The 13,146-nt window shown below is 39.4% G+C and overlaps 1 protein-coding gene across 1 annotated transcript; it reads right to left on the bottom strand.

The window, feature by feature from the left end:
* Nucleotides 1-367: 367 nt before the first annotated feature.
* Nucleotides 368-13,096, bottom strand: LOC134801846 (delta(3,5)-Delta(2,4)-dienoyl-CoA isomerase, mitochondrial). The gene is made up of 9 exons (XM_063774482.1): nucleotides 12,924-13,096; nucleotides 12,706-12,844; nucleotides 11,696-11,784; nucleotides 11,024-11,127; nucleotides 10,260-10,363; nucleotides 9,976-10,063; nucleotides 8,137-8,249; nucleotides 4,628-4,754; nucleotides 368-551 (listed from the first exon to the last, which is right to left on the bottom strand). Exons 1-9 carry the CDS (start codon nucleotides 12,973-12,975, stop codon nucleotides 456-458), a joined length of 912 nt encoding a protein of 303 aa, XP_063630552.1. The 5' UTR covers nucleotides 12,976-13,096; the 3' UTR covers nucleotides 368-455.
* Between the last annotated feature and the right edge of the window lie 50 nt (nucleotides 13,097-13,146).

Here is a 13,146-nt window from a genome sequence, read left to right as displayed (position 1 = left end):
TCATTGCACCGTGGCCTATATTGCAATTGCACCATTCACAGGCAGTGTGGGCCCTGGTTCTATTTTTAGACGCTCTATTTTGGGGTAGGTCATTCGCAGCAAGCGTAAATGCAAGCCTCTCTATAAACTAGGTTACCTGATTTTCTTTGTTAATACCCGGTGCAGTGACGTAGTTCGGGGCTATGACGTCAGCAATTTCATCCGGAATTTAAGAAGCGCGGCCATATTGACTTTTAAGTATTTTATTGAGTATTGAAGGGTAGCCATTAAGTACATCGTTGTAACTTTTAAAAATAAGATTATTGACTAGATACTATATTATTTTCGTGAAAATGCCAACGCCAAGCAATGGAAGATATAAAATTGATTTACAAAATTAACAATAATACTTTATTTCGATTAAAATTTATACAAATTAAATAATATACAACATTTTGTCAACTGTGTTTTCTAAATTAGTAATTGTCGAATTCGGCCTGTTCCTTCGCGACTGCCGCCATTGCAGATTTGCTCAAATCGTCACTAAGCAGCATTGCTTGATTTATGAGGCGCTGTGAACAAAAGAAAATACATTTCAAATAATAAATAATTAGCTAAAATTTAATTTGTTTTGATTGTTTGATTTTTAAATACATTTTTTTTTATTCGCAGGGTTTAAAGTGAGTTTTAGATTTCAATATGTATCCATATGGTCAAGTTAAGTTAATTGAAATAATCTTGGTTGCATTAACTATTGTATTGTTCTATTTTTTTTTTCTTTTAAAGACTTTAAAGAGTCTGTACATTTTAATGGTATATAAAAAAAACACTACATTAATGCATTTACTAGGCTACTTTTATAATAAAAAGAAGAAAATAACCCCAGAGGCTATATTTCTTCTTCCTCCCTCGTAATATTGTCGACGACAGAAAAGTTAAAATAATATAGAGTTAGACCAAGAAAAGTCTGCAACGCATATGATAGCACCATGAACACAGAATAAATAATAGTACTGCCGTACAGAAAGGAAACTTCCTACAAAACCGAAGATTGACAGCGATTCAGGGTCGAATCATGATATCCCTTTCTAATATATGGCACTATCCCTTTCGGCTATTTAGGGTTGTCAAAATTCAAGTGATTATCTTATCTGTGGTCGTGCACGCAAAAGGAAGCCAAGTGGTGCCAACCCTAATAATTGCTCGGAGCAATGCTGAGCCGAGCGGAGCCGAGTTTGGCCGAAGTCAGGAGTTTCGCACCCCTGCCATGAAGTTATAAGATGGAGTGAACTGTCACTTTTTTTGCCATACTAAATTTAACCTTATCACCGAGCCAGAAAGACGTTCTTACCAGACTAGAGAAAACGGTCCACTTGAGATAGCAAAGGTGGGTCGCGGTGTCTCACTCGCACATGTTGCCAATGTTAAAAATATACCATTGTGGTAGTATTTATATCAATATACTACTGAAATTAAATACCTCCTTATATTATTTAAGTGCTTTATTTAGAGTAAGGTTCTGATATCTTTTAACAAATTTGTAAATAATTATGATGTCAATATTATTAACTGATTTAACCAAGCATGTGCACAACAAAAAAAACATTAATTTTGATATGGTAGACATTGTAGTAACTTTGAATATTAATTGGTATCCCTAACGTGTGATGACATGTTATCAAAACACGTGAATGAAAATTTTCTTAAAAATTGTGAATTAATGTTGCGTTAAAGGTTGTAGGAGTGAAAGAATTTCTAATTGTGGAATATTGTTTCACAAGGAAGCCACAATTATTACATTTTGCGATAAAAATACAAGTCAACATTGTCAAACTCATTAGGGTGACCATGATGTCGGCACGATGAGAATCAGTGTTACACAATTCTTATTACGTACTTAAAAGTAAATTTATATGAATAGGTATGTATTTATTTCGGCATGTTTAAATTGGTGAAATGAGAGCCAATACAGAATAAATAATTGCCAAAATTGAAATCCAAAGTCCTTAAACATTACAGACACATTTATACATTGTTATAATAATAAAAAAACACATTGATAATAAAAGAAAAAAATAGAACCTTATGGTAATTTACTGACTTTTGGGACGATACCAGAAACGTTACTGGGAATTTACCCTCTTTGGAAAATTTACTGGGAACGGCACATCACTAGTTTCTTTACATTTCACGACTCTTCTCTTTTCGCACAGATGGTCTACCACCGTGAACACCGAGGTTCGCAAATTGCGGGCATCTTTTACTTTTACTCCTATAAAGGAGTAATTACAGAGACAGAGAAAGATGCTCGTCAAACGATGCAAACTTCGGTGTCTATGCTCCAGTGACAAGCGTCCTAGTTAAAAACTATAGCAAACGGGCGTAGCGGTCCCACGCGACCCTGTGGCAGTGGCGGATTTGCCCTAAGGCCGAGTAGGCCCGGGCCTAGGGCGGCCAGATATTTTAAGCGGCAGTCTATATGATGGGTGCTGAGAAAGGGGCGGCTAGTGCTTGCTATGAAGGGCCTGGGACCTAACGCGGCAAAGACTGTAAAAAGCTCTCAGGACATTGGGGGTGTCCTGAGAGCCTACCCCGAGCCGCTTTCGACGTGTTGCCTCTTTGTAGCACTTTCGTACGTAAGTGTGACAGAGGGGCGACACGTCGAACGCGGTTCGCGGTAGACCCTCTGGTTCTGTCAGCATATCTGTCTCTCTATCTCTCTCACTCATACCCGTATTCTTGACAGACGTTACGGCGGACCACCTTCCTGAGGATCGACCATGTTCGTGGTCCAGCATCTACGCCTATTAATAACAGTTTTTAGAACAACTAAATTAAGTACCTAAGGTTGTGTGAAGCGTTGTACAGAAGAGAAAAAAAAACTATATCCATCCCTTTTTAGGCCATAATACTAGTACAGCGAAAAGACAGTATGATTCTTTATAACTAATATAACTATGCACGAATAAGAAAAGATCCTGGCCAAACTACATATTCAATGTTATCCTAATATCCCACATACATATGACTTATGGTCACCCTAATTAGAAAGAGATGCAACGGCCCACCTTGACTTCTCATGTGGACACACTTTTTGGCTAATGTACACTATCCGGTTTACTCTCTAGGTCCGTGGATAGCACACGCAGTGCAAGTGTTATTTATACGTCATAATTTGATAAACGTTTGATGTTTAAATTAACACTTGCACTGCGTGTGCTATCAAAATCGTTGCAGACTTGTCTTGGTCTGGCTTTACATATAATCAAAGACACTTGGTAGTTAAAGGTTTTTTAAAATGTAAAAATGCAGCGAGTTGAGAGATTAAGTGTGCCTATTAAGATCACAAGATTCACAAGTATCTAATGTGACGTCAGAGGTATTTTCATTGAAAACTAGCCAATGGGTTGGACAACTCATAAATATTCATACATTTTTATATTTTTCTATAAATTTTATGATATCTAGTTACACTTTTAAAGTTTATATAATTAAACTCACATAGAAATTGTAAGTTCTTGGGAGCCACTAGCGCCATCTATCGTAAGTAGGAGGCAAACCCAACCTGCTTTTACGTAAAAACTGGCTTAAGATTTTACAATAATATAATCCCTTTTACAGAGAGCCTATTATGAACACTAGAGGCCAATTAAAACTGGAACTTTAGTACAAATATTGTAACATGGCAAAGGGTGGTATTCCATCCTGTACAACAGGGGTCACCAATTAGTTTCTTCAGCGGTCCAATTTTTCAAAATAATATGACCATCGCGGTCCGTTTCTACTTCAGTTTATTAAATAAGTATTAAAAAATAATATAGGTCGGCGGTCCGGATACGGACCACGGTCCGCCATTTGGTGACCCCTGCTGTATAATATACTGGTATTTGCGTCTCACATTTTGCTTAATGAGAGAGTGAGATGCACACTGGACCAAGATATTGGATTCGACAGATGGAATAACACTCTAACCTGCAACTCTTTACGATTGCCTTTTATTTTCTCTGGTCTTTTTTGGGCAATTCGAGCGCGAATTGCGTACATTTATTAACATTTCTTCTATGTTCATTCTACGTTTAACTACTAGTCTCTGGTAAATATTCAACACGTTTCTTCTTTTCTAATTATTATTATTATATTACAATCATTTAAACTTTCACGATGTTTACTCATTATTATTTACAACGACGGGACTTAATTTTACGCGATTAAGTCCCGTCGTTGTAAATAATAATATTAGTATACGATTTCACCTTTAGGACGCTAATGACCGATATATCCGCACCGCAGGTCCAACGCGAAAGACGGGTTAATCGGTCACAGACCACAGAGCAACATAGACCTACGTGCATATGCATAAAGTTCGATTTCAGTTTTGACACTTCGGTGGCGCGGCGTCCGAGTGACAGCTTTTGTGTTTGACACGGCGTCGAAAAGGTTAATACACTAGCAGCTGAAAGCTGATGCGTGTAATTGTAAGTCTTATATATTTTGTCAAAGGACTGTCTCATTTCAATCATAGACAGAGATAATCATATTATCTTTGTCTTACACTAGTACTAGCACCCAAAAGAAAAGGATGAGTATAGTTTTACTGGTTCTTACTGACTGACAAATTGGTTTGACCAACTATACTTATTATACTTACAATATGCGCCAGTCCCTCGTCATTGGTGACACTTTGCGAATACACGAGACTCTGCTTCGTGGTCTGTATCGCCACGGGGCTCTTTGAGGCTATGGTCTCCGCGATCTCCAACACCCCAACTATGGCCCTGCGATGAAATAAGGCTGGTTAATACACATTTTAACCTTTTGAACGCCGCGCGTATAGTGCGCGGCGCGTCATCGTGAACCTTGCTGGAATGCACGAAGGTTGATATTTGTAGCCGCGCGCGTCAGTTGACGGCTTTGGCGGTCAAAAGGTTAAACATAAAGGCCTGGCCAAACAGCCGGCGCGACGCAGCGCCGCGTCCGCGCCGCGTGATGGCGACGCGATGCCTGTTCTACCGCGTCCGCGCCGCGTGATGGCGACGCGATGCCTGTTCTGCCAGGGCGCGCGCGGATCGCGCCGGCCTCACGCTCTCAACACGCCCTCATCTAACATCCGATCCGACTGATGTGACCCAGCGCGACGCGGCGGGCCGCCGCGTTCGCTCGGCGCAGCGCTGCGCACGCGACGCGTGGACGCAATGGGCCGCGCGGCGCGGGGCGCGACAGAAGCGGGGCGTGATACCGGCGGGACGCAGTCTGTTTGACGTCGGTAACCTGTTAGCATGTGTCGTCGCGCCGGCTGTTTGGCCAGGCCTTAATAGTAATTTATTATTACAAGCTTTTATTTAGTTTCACCTGACCGTTGTCTGTCTGTCTGTCTGTGTGTAATCAAATCTTGCAAGTTAAATTTGATCCACTTCCCGGTTTCCGATTGAGCTGAAATTTTGCATACATACGCAAGTCGGGTGACAATGCAATATTATGGTGTCATCGAGCTGATCTGATGATGGAGACCGGAGGTGGCCATAGGAACTCTGTGATGAAACAACGAAACCTAATTGTGTTTGGGTTTTTTAGAATTGTCTCGATGAGTATTAGTTGCCTGTGGAAAAAAAAGTACAGTCGGCGATAAGAGCTTGTACCAAAAATGAAATTTTTGCCAAAAACTTATGTGACTGATTATATCCCTTAAAGGGCTAAGTTCGCCTTTGTACTGCCTATCCTGTGCCATAAATTTGTGTTTTGTGTTTTGTACAATAAAGAGTTTATACATATATACATACATACATATACTCGTAATGAAAGGCATTATAATACGAGAGTGGGTCAATGAAACAAGCTGAAAGTAAGTTTCATAAAAACATCGCACGCAGTTGTACGTAAATCGGAATATACATAATAATTAACAATAGGCCCCGTGCATGAACTATAGGAGCCGTCAGATTTTTGGCGCGCGGTGTAAATGTGTCGTTTATGCTGCCGATGTAGCCCACAAGATGGCAGAACCTTCTTTGCACAAGGAAACGTACCGACGAGAACGGTAGATGGTAGCACTTGCTTTGGCAATGTACATGTGCACATATGTTTCCGATTCGGACCACAAGATGGCAGACCCTCGAACGCGCACGGTCCCTATAAGGTATCAATCAATGCGTGTGTATTTTGCGTCAGTTGAACCAAAGAGAATAGAGTGTTTAGAGAGTTATTGTCATATAGTAAATGTTGTAGTCACAGTCAATTTACTGCCATCTTTCGACACATGATTAAAACTTTTAGAACATCTTTGACTTTGATTCTTATTATTTCACTGATATGTGTTAAATTTGTTAAATATAGTTTGTCAAAGGACTGTCTCATTTCAAATATAGACAGAGAGAATCATATTTGTCTTACACTAGTACTAGCACCCAAAAGAAAAGGATGAGTATAGTTTTTGTTATTATTTACTGACAAATGTGGTTTGACCAACTATATCAAAAAGTTTCGCCATAAACTCGAGAATAGGCCAAAGGTATGGCGCCATCGCTCGCATAGCCTCAGGGTTGGCGGTTCACTTTCAACTTAATATTGACATCGTTACAGTATCTTATACGGAATCTCTAGTCAGTATATATCTTTAGGTATTTAAAAAAGAGTAAACAAAATCTACCCTCAAATGGCTTCTTAAGCCAGTTCAGGGCATGGTCTAATAAAACATGGTCTTCCATTCCCAGAGTGACACGGGCCTACGTCACAATAACATTGCCACTTTATTTCAACATAACATGTTACATGGGTACATTATACCTATGGTTAATAAGTTAAAATATTTCTTTATAATTTTATAATTTTCATTTATATGTATTTTAGCTTAAATTTTACAATAACACGTCATTTTTAATTACTCGTTAGCAATATCTTCCGATTCACGAAAGAAATTTCAGACTTTCGGGTAATTCTGTTTATACTACTGGCAACACAGGATAGCGCTGTGCACATTTGACAATTCGGATCTAGATGACTTCATGCCCTGACCGTCATCCTTGTCGAACGCGTGTTAATTGTTATTTCCTTCTCGCTCAGTGTCAGCAGTCGCAGTGTTTTCCAAACTTTTCACGCCGTAAGCTTGGTAATTAATGTGTAACTGTGAATTAGTTTTTCAAACGTTTGTCTTGTATAGATAAATAAAGTTTAATTTAATACATTAGATTTGTTTTATTTTACATGAATAACTTAAAATTAATGCCGTTAAAATAATTTTCACCGTTGGTTAAAATTCTCCCACATTTTAAAGTTTGAGAACCTGTAAACAGCATGATGACGTAGGCGCGTGTCAGTTAGGTCATACGCGAATCTCGGAATGGAGTACCAGGCGGAGTATATTATTATACCATGGTTCAGGGTAGATGAAAACATTACATGATCAAATAATATAGGTTAAAGTCAGGTCGTTCAGTGACAGATCCAGGTGGTTTTGTATTTGGTTGGTTAACCAATAAATGTTATGAAGTACCGTACGAAAATGTACAAATTATTTGTTTACATTTATTTATGTACCTAAAGGGGTCTCTATTTTCCCAAATAGTTTTAAGTCATAGTGTATTGTTTGTCCGAATTTTTCGTTAGTCATAATTGGTTTTTCTCAGAAACGCGTAACTCTTCAGGATTTTAATTTTTAACAAGCAGAAACGTCTGCTAACGATGCTACTAAGCTTAGAGTAAATTTAAAAGTGGAAAAATTTACTGTCTTGGGAGAGACTTGAACTCACGGCCTCTGGATCGATACTCCAGCGCCCTGCCATCTGAGCCACCAAGAGCTCATCCATAAATAAATTAAAGTAAAATTTACCACTTTTAAATTTATTCTAAGCTCTTCAGGATTGTCATAAAACAAACCTAACCTATCCTAACCTATCTATACAATAACCTTACGAAAACCCTGAAAGTTAACGGTTTCAGTTTTATGACTAACGATAATATGACAAACAGTACATTATGACTTAAAACTTTATGGGAAACAAAGGGTCCCCTATTAAATATATTAAGAACGGGTCACTCACGTATTCGTCTTAAAATACGTGAGTGACCCGTTCTTAAGATATTTAATATGTCTGTGTCTCACGGAAGTTTTGTTATTAAAAAGGGACCCCTACTAAATATACAGAGTTATAAGTGACAACTCACGAGTCCTTGTCCTTGTAAACTTTGCTGACGAGCCCCAACGCGAGCGCCTCCTTGGCTTCCATCCTCCGCGCCGTGTAGCACAGCTCGCGGGCTATGGACGCGTTGCCGATCACCTGCCATCATCATCATCTGACATGATACTCACGAGTCCTTGTCCTTGTAAACTTTGCTGACGAGCCCCAACGCGAGCGCCTCCTTGGCTTCCATCCTTCGCGCCGTGTAGCACAGCTCGCGGGCTATGGACGCGTTGCCGATCACCTGCAATCATCATCATCATTGTTTATAAATTATATTATAAGACACCCTTACACTACTACCCTTACGCTAGGTTGTGGGTCTATTTTTTTTTAGGTAGTCAGACAACGATATAGTAGTAGTAGTAGTAAACACTTTATTGCACAAAACAAGTACATAACACAGAGATAATATAGTAAATGTGTACAAAGGCGAACTTATATACACGGTGGCTAAAAAATAACTGCATTTCCGTTGCCACGGAGGTTTTAGGATTATACTGAGGAACTTTTACTATGGGACCAACCCTGAAATCGCGAAACAAGATGTGACATGCAGGTTCTGCCAGGAGTCAGAGGAGACTGCTATGCACAATTGCACATACTCTGTTCCTGTGGACCACTAATGTCAGGCGTGGCTCACTCCGCGATTTCGTCGCTTTGCTACAGGTAGCTAAAAGTACATCCGTTCGGCCCCAATTTTGGGGTTTGCCATAAGCCGCGCGTGGCGCTGTCGCCACCTAGCGGCCATATCTGTGCTGATCGTAACAGACGCGTTTTGTTAGTGAGTGAGTCTTCTGTACCTAGTACTATTATTTATTCTGTGCTAATGTCAAAAAGAAGTACCTACTTAGGGCAGCAATACAGCCCTATGAGGTACAGAACATTACGACCGAAAGAATCTGAAATTTCCTGGATTCAACAGCCATTAGTAATGAATTTAAAAGTGGAAAAATTACTGTCTTGGTTGAGACTTGAACTCACGGCCTCTGGGTTCTAATTCTAAAACTCCAATTAATTAATTTTCATTCTAATTTCTGAATGGAATTTTATTCAAAGCTCAATAGCAAGTTCGCAGACGTTTCTGCTTCTTAAAAATTAAATTAGTAATGAACTTTAAAGATACAATAGATCACTGCTTGGTCGACGTGGTCATGGGCCCACAATACCCCCAATAATAAAATAAAATAGAAAAATAACGGTACAGGGTACAGAAGCGGTATCATGGTCACATTTTTATCACCTGTCATGCCGTGCGTCACTTTCGCACTTACATATATGTTATAACGTGACAGGCATGGTGACAAATGATAAAGAGCCGACCATCTTAGGGCTTGTGAGGGTTCGATAGGGGGTGGGGGGTCACGAAAAAATCACGATAGATCACGTTGGGGGAGGGGGGGTATAAGGAAACCTCACGTGTGTTTTTCTACAGTGAACGAAACTATGAAAAAAACACCTACCACATGAGTAGATACTTTTTCTCGGTTTCGTTAAACATAAATCTTCACTCTGCACTTCAAAATAGTGAGTCTATTTAACGAAAATCGAAAAATAAACAAGTTTTTCTATATACAATACAATTTTTCTTAAAATTAGGTCGATTGAAAAAAATTCAAAAAAATACACGTGAGGTTGTGCGGGGGGAGGGGGGGTAGCGAAAAACCTCACCAAATATCACCCGGGGGGAGGGGGGGGGGGTCAAAAAGTAGCCGAAAACACCTCGCGTGATTTGTGCACAAGCCCTTAGCCCTACAGGTGTAACTAAATAAATGTTAGTCATAAAAATCCACTTGTTATATTGTATGTAATTATGTATACTAACTTTTGGCAGCCTCTGCAACGTCCCCACATCTGCCGCGAGACCGATGTCGACTTCTTTGACCTGGAACCAGCAGTCTTCTGTACAGTATCTGAAAACCAGAAATATTTGAATATTAGGTATATGTATTTGCCTTTGACCAACTCTGTAACAACTACTCTATTTATGACCTATGTTGTCCCTTGTCACAGTGACAATCAATATGAAAGTCGCTAGAGACCTCGTTCTATTATCACTGTGACAAGGTACAAAACGGGTCATAAATTAAAACTTTCGACTGTACCTACCTCATATCAGCGGCAGTGATCAGATCCACCCCCGCGCCGACGCACGCGTTGTGGGACACGGTGAGCACCGGCTTCACACACTTCTCCAGTGAGGAAATCCCGTCCTGAAACAGTCAGCGAATTTTATAAGTTATCGTTGTTCTATCTCTAAACGTTGGCTGAACAATCTCACACCTGAGGATGCCGAAGACCGGGCAAAGTGGAGAAGACTGATGAGAATCCCATGATTTGACGTAGGCACAAATTTTTACGAAAGCGACTGCCATCTTACCTGACTTCAAACTATTATTTATACTTAATGTTTATATGCCGAGAGGAAAATGAAAACTATGTTTTTATTATTTGTATGGAAAAGTGGTCATTTGGGGTTATTTCCACTAGTTACCATTACCACTAAGTTGTTACCAGTGGTAACTACTGGGAATTTTTTTCCCACCCTTTACGACTGGTAACTACTGGAAAAAATAACTCCCAGTAGTTACTACTGTTACTACCAACTCAGCTAGTGGGAATAACCCGTCATTTGCTATTGTCACAGAATAAATAAGAGTACTAGGTACAGAAGACTCACTCTCTAACAAAACGCGTCTGTTACGATCAGCACAGATATGGCCGCTAGGTGGCGACAGCGCCACGCGCGGCTTATGGCTAGCCACCAGAATTGGTGTGGAACGGATGTACTTTTAGCTACCTGTAGCAAAGCGACGAAATCGCGGAGTGAGCCACGCCTGCTATTGTCCACATTTTCATAGATAGCGACTTACCTGATATAGTCCAATGATTTTGTTCATGAATCTCACTTGCCGAGCGAGATCCCCACATTCCCCAATGTCACTTGCTTTCTCCATAAAACTGTTGAGATCTATACCTGTAAATCAAAAATGTAGATTTTAATAACATCGCCCTGGGCCGAATCATCGTGCGCGGAGGGCTGCGGCCCGCAGTCTGCGCCGGTCCTTCACTGTAAACGCAAGCTCCTGATGACACTACTCGGTACGGAGTGGAACATGTGGAGCGTTTTTCGACTTAAAATACGTGAGTGACCCATTTTTAATATATTTAATATGTCAAAAATGTATATGATCAAAATAGATTAAAAACGAAAAAAGAACAGGTGAACTAGCCAAAAAATAGGTGAAAACAGTAAAAAAAGGAACTATTTGAACATTTCTAAGCCCATTCAGAGCTTACTACCTATTTTTTATTCATAGTTTGGTAACTATTTTATAATAAACAAAGTTTTAAACATACAAAATTATTCCCGCACCCAGAAATCATTATTTAAATATAGTGTCACCTTTAGGCAAATCTTGTTGACATGCTGGTTTTTCCAGTTCTTGCCATACAAATTCAGTCCCCAGAGCAATTTCAATTAATTTTTACCCAAGTTTCATTTTAGCAATTTGTAAGAACTTAAAAAAAAACTGTAAACATACCTCCAGTGAAATGTTTCCCTTGTGCTGAAAGTACAACCACACGGCATTCAGGGTGTTGACTCAATGCTTCAAAACATTGTTTCATCTCTCTGAAATTAGAAATTCATTACTTATAAACAAAAAAAAAAAGATTTGTATGGAAAATAAGGTGGTGGTATTAGTGCTCAACTTGCTAATGCCCAATAGATGACACCCTGCTGTCACCTCTATTGACAATGACTTAACCGAGCACCAGTTCCTTACAACTCTTAAATAGAAAGATTTTATGACATACTACTGTTTTAGTGAACAATGTGGGGAAGACCGGCATATAAAATTATCATAGGGCAAGAACTTTGTATACATCCATCGCTCAGGATGGTATTCCATCTGTCCTAAATCTTGTTCCAATGTGTATTTTGTCTAAAATTTTGCTTAATGAGAGAGTAGACGCAATGACATTGGACAAAGAAATTGGACAGGTGGGATACCACTTCAGACACAGTAATAGGAAGAGCTTCACTCCTTCCGTTCTACCAGTGGGGCGACACTCCTGACTTCGGGCAAACTCGGCTCCGTTCGGCTCAGCATTGCTCCGAGCAATTATTAACGAACAACTTGACGTCCCGTTGCGTGCACAACCACAGATAACTTGAATTTTGACAACCCTAAATAGTCGAAAGGGATACTGCCACAAGTTAGAAAGGGTTATCATGATTCGACAACTGAATCGCTGTCAAACTTCAGTATTGTAGGAAGTGTCCTTTCTGTATGGTAGTACTATTACTTACACAACAGACCCCAATAGAAAGATCTAGAGGAGGCCTTTGCCAAGCGGCACACTGAGCTTTATAGAGACATACTTAAACTCAGAATAAAAGGGCTTAGTAGATAGATAGATAGTACTATTACTTATTCTGTGGTTCTACTGACCTTCTGTAAGTGGAATTTGTGTACAAATGCAAGAGTGAAAAGCATTGAAAGAGTTTTGTAGACAGTCGTACGTTGTCGAATGTCCGGGTAGTACTTACATCCACATATTATGATTAAATGTATTCAGTTTCTTCGGCCTATTTAGTTCCACATGAAAAACATGTTTTTTCGGCACTGACACAGCTAAAGTATCGAATTTAGGCACTTCACTGGTTGATGAATAAAATCTTAATAAACCTGAGAATACAAAATAAATAAAAATACCATTTATTCAATGTAAATACCGAAATGCAACTGCTATAATGTATCAACCAACTTGTCGTTATTCTGTGTTGTTTAAAAACTATGTTTTTCAATAAAGACGTCATGTTTCGGCAACTTGTAAGTATTTAAATAAAACAAATAACAGAACTAAAATAAGGAAAACAAAAGAGCAAAGTCCAAATTGTTTGGAAACTTAAATAATAAAAGAAAGTCGTGTTGTCAAGCGAGCGGTAATGTGTGAATGTCAATGTCAAACTGACAGTTGACATGTGAAC

Source organism: Cydia splendana, chromosome 23 (genome assembly GCF_910591565.1).
Source record: "Cydia splendana chromosome 23, ilCydSple1.2, whole genome shotgun sequence".
NCBI lineage: Eukaryota > Metazoa > Arthropoda > Insecta > Lepidoptera > Tortricidae > Cydia > Cydia splendana.
The sequence above is the reverse complement of the archived record's forward strand: the minus strand, read 5'-3'. Positions and strand labels throughout refer to the sequence as shown.

What these genes read in the sequence shown, in the direction of transcription:
- LOC134801846 (XM_063774482.1), bottom strand. Translation starts at nt 12,975, where the DNA reads ATGACGTCTTTATTGAAAAACATAGTTTTTAAACAACACAGAATAACG. An exon ending in AAATCATTGGACTATATCAG is followed by an intron (nt 10,364 to 11,023) that starts GTAAGTCGCTAT and finishes TGACTGTTTCAG; the next exon opens with GACGGGATTTCCTCACTGGA. An exon ending in CGTTGCAGAGGCTGCCAAAA is followed by an intron (nt 8,250 to 9,975) that starts GTTAGTATACAT and finishes TGATGATGGCAG; the next exon opens with GTGATCGGCAACGCGTCCAT.